General features: G+C 34.0%; 1 protein-coding gene and 2 pseudogenes across 1 annotated transcript; 2 read left to right on the top strand and 1 right to left on the bottom strand.

Moving 5' to 3' along the window:
* Positions 1-266: 266 nt before the first annotated feature.
* Positions 267-6,083, top strand: LOC116130576 (annotated as a pseudogene).
* A 2,712-nt stretch (positions 6,084-8,795) lies between these two features.
* LOC116130744 lies at positions 8,796-12,374 on the bottom strand (annotated as a pseudogene).
* Positions 12,375-16,042: 3,668 nt separating this feature from the next.
* On the top strand, positions 16,043-16,729 carry LOC116130470. The gene is made up of 2 exons (XM_031416218.1): positions 16,043-16,495; positions 16,582-16,729. The coding sequence occupies exons 1-2, from the start codon at positions 16,196-16,198 to the stop codon at positions 16,597-16,599; spliced, it is 318 nt and encodes a 105-aa protein (XP_031272078.1). The 5' UTR covers positions 16,043-16,195; the 3' UTR covers positions 16,600-16,729.
* The last annotated feature ends 1,606 nt before the right edge of the window (positions 16,730-18,335 follow it).

Below are 18,335 nucleotides of genomic sequence, written 5' to 3'. Positions count from 1 at the left end.
ACCTGCATACAAGTGAAAGTCCAAAAGAAAAAAGTAATTATTTGAAAGAAAATGAAGGTTTACTAATTAGTAGTCCAGCAATTCCAGGAAAAGTTGAAAGGGAGCACAAGTTATAAGGGATGTAAAACCTAAAGTACAGGCATAGAAATTCCTCAAGAAAGTCATCTTTTTTGCCCTCCTAGTACTCCAAATAAAAAATAAGGTCATGGCAAGCTACAAACTCTGGTTTTCAAGGCCATGACTTTGCTTCAGAAAATGTGTGAGCAATGGTGATGGTAAAGGTAATAGAAGGGGGTTGGAAAGGAAACAATAGGTTAATGGTGATGCTAAAAGCTGCAAATGGAGGCATATGATTTTGGGTACTACAGTCTGGATGGCGGCGGTGTTGATGCAGAATTGTGTGGCAGAATGGTAGCATCAGTCATATGATACTCAATTGAGGAATGACAATTGAATTGAAGGTGGAATAGATCCGAAATTGTAAACGGAGGTGATGGTTGTCACTGAAGTCAAAACACAGGTTGTGGCAGTGCAAGAGGTTACAATGCATTTGGTAGGTTACAGTAGGGTGGTGTGGTCATAGTGATCGCAATTACAGCAGGCTTACGCGGGGCAAAGATGAGACCAGCAATAATTCCTCAGCTGAAGTTTTAAGACAGAAAATGATATGTGAACAGAATTTGAAGGAGAATTCAAGCCTCCAAATTCCTACACCGTTTCCAAAACAATTCTAGAAACGAGCGAAGTAGAGAAGGTAAGGTTTCTAATTTGAGTTTAATTGAAAAATATATTTTCTTTGGGCATGCCCAGAGTTCTGTAGAAAAAAATGGAATTTGCAATCAAGGAAAACAAAGTTAATCTCACTAAAGTGTGTACAAGGTTATATCTAAAAATTAACTCGTCAATCAAGTTAGAAGCCTCCCTAAACTTCACCAATCTTAAATTGCCACATGCACTCCAACTTTTGAGGACATTATTGACAATTTTTTGCTGTACACAACACAAGAAAAATAGGACGTCGATACAGACTTTCTTGAATCAATTATGCATTAGACCGAAATTTCATCAGTCTCACAGGTGAAAATGCCATAAAGCTCTGTCTCCAGTAAAACAAAATCGTGATCCAAATAGTGTGACACTGAATTCTGTGACTATAAACTTTCATTCATTCTAAAATACTAAAATTCCCAATCTGCAGTCATTCTTCTCATCCTTCAACTCATTTTCTTTTTCAGCAAATAGAAGTATTAATAATGATGAATTGAAACCTAAATCAAAAGAAAATTCAAGTTTTTCCCACCAATCCTCCATGAAAAAAAGATAAATTTTCTAATAATGATGAATCTCACATTTAACTCTTGCAAACCAATTCTAACAAAGTCACTTACCAAGCACTTAGTTCAATGCATCAAGAGTATTCAGAGTGAAAATCCATTCTCTTTCACATGCCAGAATAATCACTCTTTTACCTATGTGTGCAATAAACATAATGCAAAATGAAGACATTAACTACAAAACTATACCTACAGAAAGACTCCAAAAGCCAAGAATCTAACCACACAGAATCAAACCCAAGAAGCCAATTTGACTTAGCACCATCAACAAATAGACATGAACTTGAAATTGAGCAACAATAATTGGGTATTGAGTCATGCAACATCAAAGTTATAGATACGTAAACGTAGAGGAAATAAATCAGCTTACATGAACTACTGACCACAAACTACGCAACTGCAGGTGAAATATATGACTCAAGTTTCTAACCAGTATCGCATAAATCAGCCTCTGCAACTGAGGCACATAGAGTAAAACAAATGCAAACCAGCTTCTGCACAAAGACATCCCCATCTAATAAGAACTTAAACATTACCATCATCACGGTAATAATACAGAGTACACAGAGATCAAGCAACCAATCCAGTCAACCAAAAAATAGAACTCTGATCTGCCCAAAACGATGAATATTACAAAAACTCTAACTAAAGATCGCAATTTAACCGCAACAAAAGCAGGACCTTTCAGATCAGCTAAAATCAAATGCATCACTATAACACCAAACTTGAAATCTAACTCGAGATGTGTTTTTTAAATCTTAGATGCCAGCACCACATACCGTCAAATGTTTAAAATTCTAATGTTGAATTTCTCTCCTTATGACAGTTATCTCAAGATTCTCAACTAATCAAAAGACCAAAACTTTGAAAAAACATAACAGAAACAACCCAGATCATAAAAAACTAAAACATAAAAAACCCAAAAGATCTAAAACTAAGCATCATTCAACTCAAATCGAGATCACAACCTAAATTAAAAAACCCAAATTTTGACATGCTAAAAGGACAGAGGATACCCAGATCAGAAAAAGCAGAATTAGAGTGAAAAAACAAGTAAAGGTCTAACCTTTCTTGGCCAGCAGTATCCCAAATCTGAGCCTTGATGACCTTGCCATCAACATTCAAACTACGAGTAGCGAACTCAACACCTATAGTGGACTTAGACTCNTATCTCACCTTAAATTTAATATTTAAATGGGAAGTTGAAACGTTTCTTTCATGATTGATTAAAAGTTCAATGCATCCGCCATTCATAGCCAGCCAAAGCATTATTTTGTCTCTTTTGTTTGATCAGTCTTGGTTTCTGAGATTAAGGATCCTCAAAACGAGATGGATTCAATTATTATTATTATTATTATTATTTATTTTGATCACATTATCAAATAATCTAACGGTACTGTGGCAGCATATTATAATCCCAGGAACCAACAAATAATAGTCGATGATATCATGGTGGTATTGGTAAGGCTAACCATTATTCTTCATTATAATTATCAATTTTAAAATACGATCCAAACTTTTGTAATACTGTTCTTATTGACCACGAAGTTCAGTCTTATCTATTTTGTATGGTGAAATATAATTAAATTATTTCCTATAATTTTAAGTGACGATTCCAGGAAATTTTCAAGATAGCATCCTTATGATAAAATTTGTGCCTGTGTTGTTGATTGCCGGTGGATTTGGACACAAGGATTTAATTAACTTAAAGTGTTTGACAATCAGAAGTTCATTAATTGACCTATGATTAGATAGGTATTAACTAACTAGCAGGAAGAAACAACCCGGAAAATTTCTCTAAAAAATAAAAGAAATCAATACAAAAAATTTATCACAAGATATTAATTAAGTTGTTAGTTGCATCCAACAAATTAAAAAAGACAAAACTAGTTTCATGGTTGAAGCATTATAGCTAAAACCTCTCCAAAAAAAATTACTAAAGATTTATTCAAGCTATGAAAAGATTTTCATAAAGAGACGTGAACGTAACTATCTCTAAATGATCGAGTGATTTGATAAAACCTCTTAAAGTATATTATTCAAGAGGTCTTGATTTTGAACTCTCCTCAGTTGTTAATAGGATAACCACAAGAGTTCTTACATGACTGATAATTTTAGAAAGATTAGCTAAAGTTTTAAATGATTAGTTAAGGTGTATATAAGTTGACTTAAACAAAAAATAAAAATAGGGAAGGAAGGGTGTGTAATTTATTTATCCGTTGAAGGAAGGAAAAATTAAGTTGATGAGCGAGGAGATCATGATAGCTAGCATCGTCAAAAATATTTAATTGACAAGTAATTAATAAAATACTTAATGGATAACATTAGCAAACTTCATTATATTCGAAGTGAAAGGACCACAAGAACAATTATAATTGGGTATTCGATATGTTCATCGAAGAGTGAGTCAAGCTTATTAATTTTGGTTTGGTTTTGGACAAATAGAGACAGTTGATAAGGGCACTCCAATATTATGATATTCATTTCATTGTCATTTAGCATCCGACTTGTAGCTAATTATATTGTATATAAAGCCAAATTTCTGGTTTTGGTTTCAGATTTTTGAATAGGAACAACACCTAATCCCTATCTTAACTAGATAATATTACATATCCTTGTTCGTAACACAATCAATATTTTAGTTTTCTTTTTTGATGAGCAAGAATGTCTGGACTAGCTTATGGACATCTCGACTGATCCTCTGGATCTGAAACTACCAATCGGATAAGAGTTTCATTGGCTATTTTTATTAACACCCAAGAAGAGATTCAAACGTATTATCTCTTAAGTAATACACACAAGAATCCTTATCGAACAGTTCAACCACCCAGAGATAGTTAAAACAATCAATTTAACATCATAAACATTGGAATACTTGGAAATCATGTAATGTTTGCATCCCAATTAACACAAATATAGTATAAATTAAAGGTAAAATTATAACATGAGAAACAAAAATTGAATTGTTGGCATATATGATACACAAAAGAAAAACAATTAAACATTAAAAATCCCAGTATTTATTTTTTTATAATTTGACACAAATTTATGTTTTTTTTTTTATGATTAGGGGTATCTGAGCCAACTAACACGTACCTCAACTAATATCCTAAGACCTTGAACTACCGACTGGATAAGAGCTTCAGTAGTTTCCTTATTAGCAATCGAGGATTGACGTAAACTTATGACTTCTTGAATAATATATCTAAGAGTCTTTATCATATAGTTCGATCACCTAAAGGTAGTTGATATTTAATTTGCAAAGAAAAAAGATGAGAAATCTAATGAACATAAAAGAAAAAAGAAATGAAAAAGAGGTGTGCTTAGAATATTGGAATGTGAGGGCGGCATGGTGGGGTTATAGAGTAGTGGTTGGGGTTGGGTATTATTATCAAGTATAAAACAAAAACGAGGAGAAGTGGAAATGGAAACTCACAATCATGGGGGATTAAATAAAAAAGAAAGGGGTGTTTTCAAGTTGATTAATAATATATAATAATATATAATAATAATAATAATTGTAGGGTTTTATATCACATTGCTTGCACGTCCTTTATAAACTAATCCCTGAAAATTAACTATAATACTCTCTCTAACCATCTGTCAACATGAGCCTCATTTTTAAACCACCTCCTTCCTCCCTTCATCACCTTCTCCCGATCTCTTCTTCTTCTTCTCTCTCTCTTCTCTTCAATCACTTTTTCATATTCTAACGTTACAAACGAACTGAAGCATTTATCAGTAAGAGTTTTTATTAATCATGGACGCCAGGTTTACTCCAACAACCCTTTATCAGTGAACAAGAGGAAGATACTACCGGAGAGTGGCCGGAATCTCCTCCTTCTTCTACGTTCAACGACATGAGAGACCACCTCTCTTCCTCCCCCAAGAAAAAGTCAGCTCTAATTCTCTCTCTCTCTGCCTCTATATGAATAATATAAATATTCAGCTTAATTAAGCAGAATTAGTGATATGTTGTTAACTAATAATATGAAGAATTGTGTGTTTAATTCAGCAGGCGAGCCATGCAAAAGAGAGTTGTATCAGTACCCATCAAGGACGTTGAAGGTTCAAGATCAAAGGCGACAGCGCTCCGCCGCTGATTCCTGGGCATGGCGGAAGTACGGCCAGAAACCCATCAAAGGTTCCCTTATCCCGGTCAGTAACATTAACACAAACAATTCTTCAATTCAAATTAAAATCTTAATTAATCAAAGTATTAACTTTTACTAATTAATTAATTAAAGTTTGCTTTACCTTCATTACAGAGGATACTATAGATGTAGTAGCTCAAAAGGATGTCCAGCAAGAAAACAAGTAGAGAGAAGCAGTGTGGATCCCACCATGCTAGTCATACCTACTCTTGGAACACAACCATCTTGGCCGTTACCTTCTAGAAGCCACCACCACCACAACAACAGTCCAAGCACGCCAACGGAGCCCCAGCCCGATCCTGAACCCGAGCCCGAGCCTGAGCCGAGCCCGAGGAGAAGTTCTCAGATCTTGCTGATGATCACAAGCTTATATCAACTAGCGCCGACGAATTCACGTGGTTTGGCGAGATGGAAACCACGAGTCCACCATTTTAGAGAGTCCGATTTTTACGGAGTCCTGTGTTGGGATTCGTCTGACGTGGCGAGTTTTTCTATGAGAGAAGAAGATGAGTCGTTGTTCGCCGATCTTGGCGAGTTACCGGAGTGTTCGACGGTGTTTCGTCATAGGAATTTGGACCGGAGGTCCAAGCTGTGACACGTGTCCGCTGGTAAATTTCAACTGTGTGCGTATCGTGCACTACAGATAACAGGAAAAAAAAATCGGGAAATATTTTTTTTCTCTTGATTTTTATAATTTTTAAGTTTTTATATTAATATATCTCTTGGCCTTGATTTCAGTGTAGTAAATGAATAAAAATAAAGCCTCCGATTCCAAATTATGTCGTGATGTTTTGTAGTTTGCACATAGCCGTCCATTGTCAAATTCTCAAGTGTCTCCATTCATATTCATCAAAATCTCAAAAGACAAATTAAAATTGAAATTAATGGTAATATGTTTATTTTTTATGAAAAAAATCTTGCATTATATTTATAAAGGAAAGCTATTTTTTTCTTATAATTCTTGGTATCAACCATGATGTGAGACTCAGAGTCTCCCTGTTCGTGTTACATGAGTTTGAATGATGGTACATAAGATTGAAAAAAAAATAGTAGATCGGATGGTTTGATATAGATTTTTTGTACATCAATTAAGAGTTTTGAGTTTTAATTTTTCTCATTAGAAAGGAAAAAAAAAAAAAAAAGTATATGATTGAAACAAATATGAAAAAACCTTGGCGTTCAAAGAAGAGGAGCCATGGTGTAAAACAAGATCCTGGAAAACGAGACCTGGGGCTGGGAGTCTGAAATGGGTTGGGCGATGAATATTATTTGGTGGGCGTCTGGATTTTTGTCAGTTTCAGAATAATACCAAGTTGGACTCAAATTTTTTATACAAGATTCTAATTACTTGATTGGATGTGATTCATACGATTCGCCCACCCACACCTGTAAAAGTCAAATCAATCCAAAAATTTGACTTTAGTTGATGATTAAATAAATTTTCCACCACGTTCTTTACTGCACCGCTGTTTTCATTTAAGTGAGATGTATTCATTTATTATATACTTGAAGAAGAGAGAAAATCTTATCATAATTACTCAACTTATCTTCTCTTAAATCTTTGGCTAACTTGCTAAGGAAAATATTAAAATATTAAAATCGAGGGAGTGGTTGCAGCAGGAGATATTAAAGTTGAAGTTTCTTTATATTATAATTTAATAATCGAAGAAAAAGTTGATTGTCTCTTTTATCCATTATTGCATAAATTAAAATAATGCCAGCTAAACCATCTGCCGAACTGTTTGTGAAAGCTACCTCTCAGGCTCAGTACCATGTGTGAAATTAGAATTAAGACAGCCATAGATCATAACCATCCAAAGAGTTGAAGCGAAATTGAAGAAATGGAACTTAACGTGTAACTAAATCCAAAACCACAATGATTGAATTTGACAAAAGCTCGTGTCTTTAATCTTTTAGGTTTTTGGTTAGTTTAACGTCAATTCCAAACTCAGATTCAGGAATATCATAGTCAAATTCTGCTTAGTTTTACAGAACACTTCACCTCTGCAATGCCCACTGCTTCGTCAAATATAGAAAGGTAAATAACTTGGTCTTGTAAATTTTTTTCATTTTGGGCATACAATAACACTGCCAGAAGTAATGTAAAGAAGAGTCAGTTATGAGACAAACAGATATGCTGTTCAAAACGAATGGAAATCTGTTCAATATTCATAATACGATGACCCAGAAAGGCAAACATGATACTTTTGCTTAGTGTTTTAAAACCCAACCGAGATGAAACCCGTAAGTGGCGGATCCCAGTGTGACTGGTGTCAAAGTAAGTCTCTATAGTTTAAAATCTTACAAAAACACCCCAAACACCACCATCACCGTCAACAAATAAACTCTGTTTTCAATGAAACACTCTCCATCACATGAAAACACTCCCCTAACCTCTTAACAAAACCATCTCACTATTCCCTCTTCGCCTCCCCGATTGTTGAAATAGTTTTACGATTCACTCACTCGAAACCACGCTGTAGCGACCATTGCACTCACAGTCATTCTCTTCAAAAGCCCAACATTTACCTTCAATTGTTATGGATTGATGTCTAATTTTCAAGTTTTTAATAAATAAGAAAATTTGTAACCACTCATGAAAGCGTGAGTCCCAGTTCAACCAGCCGGTCGACACGTTTTAAAACGCTGTTTTGCTTGCTAAAACATTAGAAACATACATACTCAGAAATCAATTCACTTTGAGCCTGCAGGGAACACTGAATACTACTTTGATATTCACAGATTCTACTTTGAGCATCAAGATTCAGAACCAAAGTCAGTAATCCGCAACACTCAAATCATTTTTCCGAATATAAATAAATACCCAATAAACTACTTTTAATAAGAATCAAGATAAACATGATTCATATAGTATAGACATTAGAAATCAAAAGGTTCTTAAAACAATTGCTCCCAGTCACGTTCACCTTTTAACACACATAGATAGCAGAGTTCAGAAGATAGCTGTCTGCTTAAGTTCATAGTAACATAATAAGAGTTTCCGCACGACACTAAAAAGATTTAAATAACGAATGAATCTGAATCTTAATCTAAATCAACAATTTCTTATGCAATTTTTTTTGTGATATCCACTTAATACCTAACCAAAAGCAATAAATTTGCTCTCCTACTTAAGCTCTAGTCAGCCAAAAACAACAATCATCGGGAAAAATTTTGAATATGAATGAAAAATAATCCATGCCTTCTCTCCTACTGTCGGCTCTTTTAGAAAATTTTACACAATGATGCTGTTGAGAGAACAGATGCAGCCAGACAAAGCAGCCGCACCATTCAAAATAATTCAAACCTAGCTTGAGCAGCAGCCACCTTTCTTCACCGCAGAAACATCTTACTGACATCAATTTTCTCACCTTTGACGGTACAGCGGATGCAGCTCCATCATCACCAGTCTCCATAGCCTTCTTGCCACAAATCGATAGATTTGAGTCAGAACTTCAGCAAAGCATTTCCACATTAGTAGCCTCAGGGCAGATGTTTCCATGAAGAAGAGAGATTCCTTTCAGCAAAAGATTTTCCATCCTCAGTTGAGACAGCAACAAGATGGCGGAGATCTGATTATTACCAATGAGCATGAACACAATGTTGGGATCTGTGTGATCTCTCAACTCCCTTAACCACCTCTCTACATTTTCGAAAGTAGAGTGCGGGTGACATCTACACCAGAAGGGCACCAACAGCTCCCGGTAGTAAGCACTGGGAATGGCACGGTACCTGTGAGACCCAAGAGATGAGTTCACATGACAGAGATTGGCAATGAAGCACTGACTTCAAAGTCAAACTCAACAATTGAAACCAAGGTAAACATAACAACAAAAACAAAGAGCTTCATTGATAAGCAAGAACAAATCTGCAAACCCAAATGGGTATCACAAGCAATCAACCCATATATTGAGTTCATATCAAACCCAATCTTCTCTCGTTATCAACGAAGAAATACTATTTGGGATACCATTATTAATTTGAAAAGCATTATTAGTTGTTGACTTATGAATCTAACTCAATATCAAATCAGAGATATTGTCTCTTTGACATCCAATAGATTTAATACACACAAATCAATAATAAGATAACTGCATCTAATTTGTATCCCCACTGAATGTCAGCAATTTCCCTATAGATAACAATTCCTGTCAGTTCCCATAGAAACAACTGCACATGATTAACATGATACTTGAAATACCAGTCAAGTAACTGGAGAACATTACGTTGTTGAAGACAAAAATTGAGACATTACAAAGTCATAGCAATAGAATTTCTCTGAACTGCCTTTCGCAACATGTCTTGTCTGTAAATTTAAAGCATTAATTCGTAACAAAAACTTATAACATAAACTGCACAGTGAAAGTCCAAGAAAAAGTAATTATTTGAAAGAAAATGAAGGTTTACTAATTAGTAGTCCAGCAATTCCAGGAAAAGTTGAAAGGGAGCACAAGTATAAGGGATGTAAAACCTAAAGTACCGGCATAGAAATTCCTCAAGAAAGTCATCTTTTTTGCCCTCTAGTACTCCAAATAAAAAATAAGGTCATGGCAAGCTACAAACTCTGGTTTCAAGGCCATGACTTTGCTTCAGAAAATGTGTGAGCAATGTGATAGTAAAGGTAATAGAAGGGGGTTGGAAGGAAACAAAGGTTAGGTGATGCTAAAAGTGCAAATGGAGGCATATGATTTTGGGTTACAGTCTGGATGGCGGCGGTGTTGATGCAGAATTGTGTGGCAGAATGGTAGCATCAGTCATATGATACTCGATTGAGGAATGACAATTGAATGAAGGTGGGAATAGATCCGAAATTGTAAACGGAGGTGATGGTTGTCACTGAATCAAAACACAGGTTGTGGCAGTGCAAGAGGTTACAATGCATTTGGTGGTTACAGTAGGGTGGTGTGGTCATAGTGATCGCAATTACAGCAGCGTACGGGGGCAAAGATGAGAACGCATAATTCCTCAGCTGAAGTTTAAGACAGAAAATGATATGTGAACAGAATTTGAAGGAGAATTCAAGCCTCCAAATTCCTACACCGTTTCCAAAACAATTCTAGAAACGAGCGAAGTAGAGAAGGTAAGGTTTCTAATTTGAGTTTAATTGAAAAAATATTTCTTTGGGCATGCCCAGAGTTCTGTAAAAAAATGGAATTTGCAATCAAGGAAAACAAAGTTAATCTCACATAAGTGTGTACGAGGTTATATCTAAAAATTAACTCGTCAATCAAGTTAGAAGCCTCCCTAAACTTCACCAATCTTAAATGCACATGCACTCCAACTTTTGAGGACATTATTGACATTTTTGCTGTACACAACACAAGAAAAATAGGACGTCGATACAAGACTTTCTTGAATCAATTATGCATTAGACCGAAATTTCATCAGTCTCACAGGTGAAAATCCATAAAGCTCTGTCTCAGTAAAACAAAATCGTGATCCAAATAGTGTGACACTGAATTCTGGACTATAAACTTTCATTCATTCAAAATACTAAAATTCCCAATTGCAGCATTTTCTCATCCTTCAACTCATTTTTTTTCAGCAAATAGAAGTATTAATAATGATGAATTGAAACCTAAATCAAAAGAAAATTCAAGTTTTTCCCACCAATCCTCCATGAAAAAAAGAAAATTTTCTAATAATGATGAATCTCACATTTAACTCTTGCAAACCAATTCTAACAAAGTCACTTACCAAGCACTTATTCAATGCATCAAGAGTATTCAGGTGAAAATCCATCTCTTTCACATGCCAGAATAATCACTTTTACCTATGTGTGCAATAAACATAATGCAAAATGAAGACTAACTACAAAACTATACCTACGAAAAGACTCCAAAAGCCAAGAATCTAACCACACAGAATCAAACCCAAGAGGCCAATTTGACTTAGCACCATCAACAAATAGACATGAACTTGAAATTGAGCAACAATAAGGGTATTGAGTCATGCAACATCAAAGTTATAGATACGTACGTAGAGGAAATAAATCTGCTTACATGAACTACTGACACAAACTACGCAACGCAGGTGAAATATATGACTCAAGTTTCTAAACAGTATCGCATAAATCAGCCTCTGCAACTAAGGCAAATAGAGAAAACAAATGCAAACCAGCTTCTGCACAAAGACATCCCCATCTAATAAGAACTAAACATTACCATCATCACGGTAATAATACACACAGAGACCAGCAACCAATCCAGTCAACCAAAAAATAGAACTCTGATCTGCCCAAAACGATGAATATACAAAAACTCTAACTAAAGATCGCAATTTAACCGCAACAAAAGCAGGACCTTTCAGATCAGCTAAATCAAATGCATCCACTAACCCAAACTTGAAATCTAACTCGAGATGTGTTTTTAAATCTTAGATGCCAGCACACATAACGTCAATTTTAAAATTTAAGTTAAATTCCTCTTTGACAGTTATCTCAAGATCTCAACTAACAAAAGACCAAAACTTTGAAAAAACATAACAGAAACAACCCAGATTATAAAAACTAAAACATAAAAACCCAAAAGATCTAAAACTAAGATCATTCCACTCAAATCGAGATCACAACCTAAATTAAAAAACCCAAATTTTGACATGCTAAAAGGACAGAGGATACCCAGATCAGAAAAAGCGAATTAGAGTGAAAAAAACAAGTAAAGGTCTAACTTTCTTGGCCAGCAGTATCCCAAATCTGAGCCTTGATGACCTTGCCATCAACATTCAAACTACGAGTAGCGAACTCAACACCTATAGTGGACTTAGATCGAGACTAAACTCGTTCCTAGTGAACCTGGAAAGCAGATTAGATTGCCAACACCAGAGTCACCAATCAACACCACCTTGAAGAGGTAATCATAGTCATCTCAGCTCTGTAGCCAGCCATAGATGAAGAAGAAGTGCTTTAGAACAACAAACAACAAACAACAAAATACAGTTGTTCAGAGTAGTTAAGTGAGATCTGTTGTGTAAAAAAAAAAAAAAACACAAAAAAGGGTAAAGTAAGATGTAGAGAAGCGTGTGTGTTTTTTTTTTTGACAGTTTACAAAGAAATGTTTTATGTTAGAGGCTGACTGGTGGTCTGGTTGGTTGCTCGGCTGGACTCCAAACCAAACAATTTAAGGAGAAGTGGAGGATGTCTTTTTTGGTTTATGGGATTGAGAATTTACTGTAATACCCACCTTTTGCTTTTCTTTTTTTTATTCCTTCTGTCTTTTTGGTTTTGGGAAGTTTTGGGAAGGCTATAAAGATATATTTGACTTTTCATGAGGGGTTTTAATCGACATTTTGAGTGGTCCTCGGGTGATTATTATGGCCAATGTGAGTGATTAAAGCCTTGAAAGGACAGGATCCTTGATAATAGAGGAAATATATACTTGTATTAGGAATTTTCTTTTTAATTAAAATTTTAAATATATTTCTTATCCAATTTTAACAGAATTTTCTGTTTTGATTTAGTATTAATTTATTGATTTTGTATTGAAAAAATGGTAATATTTGAAATAAGAATTTATTTTTTTATTTTTTATTTTTAACCATAAGTATGTTTAAAATATAATTTTTTATTAGTTTAGCGATCAATTAAGACTCTTAGATGTATTATCTAAAAGTTCTTGAATTCAATTCACTTGAGTTGTTAATAAGGGTGGTTACTGAGAAGATTTACTCGGTTGTTAACTTTAAGGTCTCGAAAAATTAGTTGAGGTATCCATAAACTGATCGAGATAGCATTGGTTAAAAAAAAAAAAAACTCCAAAATATTAAAAAAAAAATCCAAATATCACGTGAAGTATTTCATGAGTTTAAATTTTGTCTTTTGTGGAGCCAAAGATACGTGTGTTGTTTTTCTTATATTTTTGGAAATGGATTAATGGGTGTTTAAAGAGTTGTAATACTTTTCTTACAAGTTACAAATAGATAGATACCTTTTGTCTAACTTTTATGGTCATTTACTGATTTTGGGTACTAAAATCATGACCCCACTTTAGCAATAAAATGTGGCTACTACTTCTATTTATATTTGTTGATGGCCTTTACTAAAGTACGAATCCCCCATTTGTTGATTTGGATTTTTCTTTTTCTTTTTTTTCTTTTTTGGTGACTAGGGTGTTTGGACTAGCTTACAGACGTCTCGATTAATTCTTCGAAACTATGAAGTTAACAACCGGGTAAATCTTCCAATGGCCACCCTTATTAACAACCAAAGGGAATCGAACTCAAATCTCTTAAAATAATATATCTAAGAGTCTCTATCGACCCACTTGACCACCTAAAGATGGTTAACCTTGCTTTTGCATTTCTTAGAGAATTTCTTCTAAATGTTCTCAGAATGGTATGCCTGTTGAGCAATTTTGTGCATTTATAAGGTTAAGCATTTAAGTATTAATCCCTAAGTATTAGAAGATTGATTTGAATTCCTTATTAATATTGACTTCAAAAAATGTCCTACTTGTAATATATTTCCTATTGGAATGCCACTTAATTTACCACTCATTTATGCCTCTTTCTCTTTTGGACCAAACCCGGGGCATGTTCAATAATTAAAGCTGGATTGCATCAGCCCAGCTTATATTGAACCATTTAAAGGCCTAGTTATAGCCCAATATTTCTCCGATACTCTTGGGTTTTAGTCGTCGGCCTTCTAATCAGATTCAAAATGTTTTTACATTTTCTAGTCTCCATTTGACTTGCAAAACGAATATTAACTTCATAGATAAAGATCGGCTTATAACTTAATCTTATAAATTTTTTCTTATAATTTTGATATAACAGTTTGTTATTGATCAATTTACAGAATTCACAGCTAGCAGATAAGACCTAGTTACGAACTGATTAATTGTAAGTTATCACGTCGGGATTATGAGAAAAAAATTATAAAATTGGATTGTAAGTGTAATATTGCTTAATTTGACACTATTTCAAAACATTAGAATGAACTCCTATTGATTGATTGATTCAACTCATGGATAACTGAACTTGATAATAATTTTTTTTTTTTCTTTTTTCTAGTGGGCACATGTGGATGTGGTAGCTAGCTGGTGCCCACAATCTCTGTAACTATACATTTCTTCCTTTTTTATTTTATTTAATGATATTAATGATTTACCATAGTGACATGCTGATTCATCCATGAAATTCTGGTAAAGTTGTGAAAAATATGATACTTTAATTTTGCTCCAAGTATGGAAGCTCTAACATCTTCTACTTTTGTGCAGAAGAAATCATCATCCAACCCTTGAAATAAATTCAAATCATAACTCAATAAAGCAAGCATCTCCAAATTGAAATCATAACTCAATAAAGCAAGCATTCTTAGTCATCAAAACTGTAGCAAATCCTTCAAATTTTACACCCATTTAAAGAAATTACAGCCACTCAAATTATCAGAATCCAATGATATAAAAAGAACTAAAACTCAAGACTTCTTCAATAATACACTCAAAAGTCTTTATCGAGCTACTTAATCATCTAGAGATAGTTAAACTTCTCTAATGTTATGCAATCAAACTGTCCAAAGCCATTATTTTTTTTCTTCCTTTTAGGTTGGATAACAAGTCCCTACAAGAAGTTGTACTTGTGCATAGTGGAAATAAAAAAAAAAGGCTGGAATTCTGATAGATTCTGCTGTCTTAATGTACATGAAAGGTGTCTAAGATGAGGGCAAATAGAGACAGGTTATTACACCTTTGATTCTTCCATATATGTACAGAATCTGCCAACGCCGGCCAGCATTATCAAGATATGGATAAGTTTCTACACTTCCCCACCAAATGGGTCAACTCAATTATTTATATCATAGACCAATAATTTTCATGTTATCAACAAGCCAGCATAATCAAATTCATAACTTTTTCAACGGGCTCAAAACCAAATTTTATAAACTTTCTCTTATAATCTTGATGTGACAGTTTATAATTGGGTATATAAGACTCATTATTAGACAGACATAATCTATTACAAATTGATCTATTATGAGTTATCATATTAGAATCGTGAGAAAAAGTTTGTGAGAATTAATTGTAAGTATAGTATTACTCTAACATTTTTTACCATTAATTGATAATTTTGAAAAGAGATGATGATATATAGTATATAAATATTATACATATTATATACGGTGTTCGGATGAACTTATATATACTCGACGTATCATTCTTTTGACATTCGCAAAGCTTTAATGGTTGGTATAGATCAATCATTGATGTTGGGTGTATAGATTGTTACAGGGAAGATGCTGCCTAAACCAATCGATTAAACCCTTCAACTAGAATTATGGAGCCCATGAATTTGAAGGGTCCACATTAGATTTTTATGCTCTCTAACAGATAAAAGAGCATGTTAAGCAGAAAAAGGGATCTGTTCTCTGTTAACTTACATATATTTTACGACACTGTCAATATATGTGGTCTGAAAAGACTCACGATTTAAAGTAGGAGGATTGGTTAGCCAAAAACGTTGGGAGATTCAATTCCTCAGATATCTAAACTCACCTTAAATTCAATTCAAAACAGCGAGTAATAGAAACCATTAGTTATGCTACCCACGATCTCTCTCTCTCTCTCTCTCTATATGATTGCATACAGCCATACACGTCTTTATCTCAATTGATCCCACTAATCTGTCACATTTTCTCTCCGTAAATAAAAACCTTGTCTTCCCAATTTCAATATATCGTTATCTTCTTGTTCTGTCCTAATTTTCTTGTCAATGTCAAACTCTGAAATCTCTTCATCTTCTACGCCTTCACTCCTCGAGTGTTCTTCTCATCAAAACAAGATTCAACTAGTTTCGAAGTCTGTATCCGACCGACTCCTCCAGAAGTTCTTTGATGCATCTGAATTTGACTTCGATTATGAGCAAAGTGGGCTGTGGTCTCCTCCCGTTAGAAGAAGCGTATTCATGAGCTCCCCCGGTAGAATATTTACTGAACAAGAAATGCTTGCAAAACTTAGAAGTGTTATGGATAATTCTCGTAGCAGAAGAAGACATAAAGCTTGCTTCAACATGGTAAGTTAAGACTATAACTCTTAGTCTTCCTAAATTGGGATTAATTCAATCTTTTTAATTTCTGAATTACTTTCTTTCTTTGGCAGGCATTTTCTTGCTGTTAGTTATTAAACTGAGAGAGAAAGTTGAAGTACAATACAGAGATTTCCCTAACTTTTCTTTTCTTTGCGCTGCTGGATAATGTAAATATCCATCTTTTTGTACGATACATATATATTGGAAATACTTATATTAATTGTCATCTTTCATTCGCTTTCTTTTCCAGTCTCTTTCCAAATTTGTTCTTTTTCCTGATAGATGAATTATGAATATTGGTTCAGATGGGTTAGTTATAATCATTATGTCAGCTGGGAACTGTTCCATTATAATCTGTCATGCCATGAAAATACAGAGAAATAAAAATGAATCGGTTGTTTGTTGATATATAAAATTCAAGATCCGATGAGATGAGTTTTTCATTTGGTTCATCTCTGGTCCACCCATAATTTTTTAATGACATTTATTATTTAATTACTATATATTAAGTTAATTAATGTGGTTCTTCAGTCCAGATCCAAGTTAAGGTGATGCAAATAATTTGATTCAAGTTAGTACAGCACATGGTTTTACATACTAATATATAGTTTTATACTTCCTTGAAAATTGAAATCATTCTAGAAAATGTCTATCACACTAAATTAATTTAAAATAAAGTAAATCGAGATGATGAATATTCCACATTCCATGCAAAAAGCAACCCTAGATGGTTTCGAGGGATCTGTAAAGAAGGTTGGTTTTATTGGTTTTGATGCATTGCTAAATCATTATGTTTAGCAATTGATTAAATTCACTTTACAAAGTTAATTAGGTATGTGATTGATGATATATAAGTAATTATAGAGTCTATACTATAATAAACTTTTTAAGTATCAAATGGATGATAAAACCACCATTATTGGGTACTTGATAGTAAAAAAGTAAAAGAGGATTAAACTTGGTTTTTTAAGTTTAAGTTTCCTTGATGATAAAAGAGTAAAAGGAAGATCTAATATGGTCTCTCTAGTTCGAGTCTCATGACCCCTAATAGGGGTGGCCAATGAAACTCTTACTCGGTTGATAGTTTCAAAGTCCTGAAAAATTAACGAATAATTCTAGAATCTCAAGAGATTAATTGAGATGTGCACAAGTTGGTGGAGTTCTTACCTGATCAGTAGTCCTAAGGCGCTCAACCTAGCTAGCTCAGAAACTCCGAATCAGTAAAAAAAAAAAAAAAGTATCTAATAACATGATATTAATTAATCAAATATTATTGGATGATGAAATACTATGTTAAATGATAGTAACTGGAAGGGGCTGTGGTGTGCTCCATATAGCATTGATTTCATTTCGACAAGACAAATTAAAATCATCCCCTTTGGACAATGTTCTTCTTTGTTTTGTGGTGGTTGTTCAGAATTCATCATTCTATTTTATGGTCATACCAAATCATATCATATCATCTAGACCTAAAAGTTGAGACAAATTACAAACCTGGAATTTAAATCATAATTTACAATTACCACAAACATGCAACAATAATTAGTGTTTGCCCTATTCTTAAGAACTGAGTATAAACTGAATTTGGCTAAAATGAGATAACAATTTAAAGAGGACAGTAAGAATGGTATCGTATTTCATGAAGTAATAAATGGTGTTTTTGTTTTACTTGCAGTAAAGCCGTACAGAAACAGGCTGTCATCCAGAAAACAATCTGGAGAATCAGACATGGAAATTTTCTCTCGTTGCTTGAAGATCTCTCATTTTTCTACAATATTAATCTCCCCAAGTGTTTTCATGGAAATGAATAGGAATATATAAGATG

This window comes from Pistacia vera, unplaced genomic scaffold (assembly GCF_008641045.1).
Source record: "Pistacia vera cultivar Batoury unplaced genomic scaffold, PisVer_v2 Contig1060, whole genome shotgun sequence".
NCBI classification, from domain to species: Eukaryota; Viridiplantae; Streptophyta; class Magnoliopsida; order Sapindales; family Anacardiaceae; genus Pistacia; species Pistacia vera.
Note: the sequence above shows the minus strand (reverse complement) of the source record. Positions and strands in the feature narration are given on the sequence as shown.

Coding starts and splice junctions, on each gene's coding strand:
- LOC116130470 (XM_031416218.1), top strand. CDS start 16,196: ATGTCAAACTCTGAAATCTCTTCATCTTCTACGCCTTCACTCCTCGAG.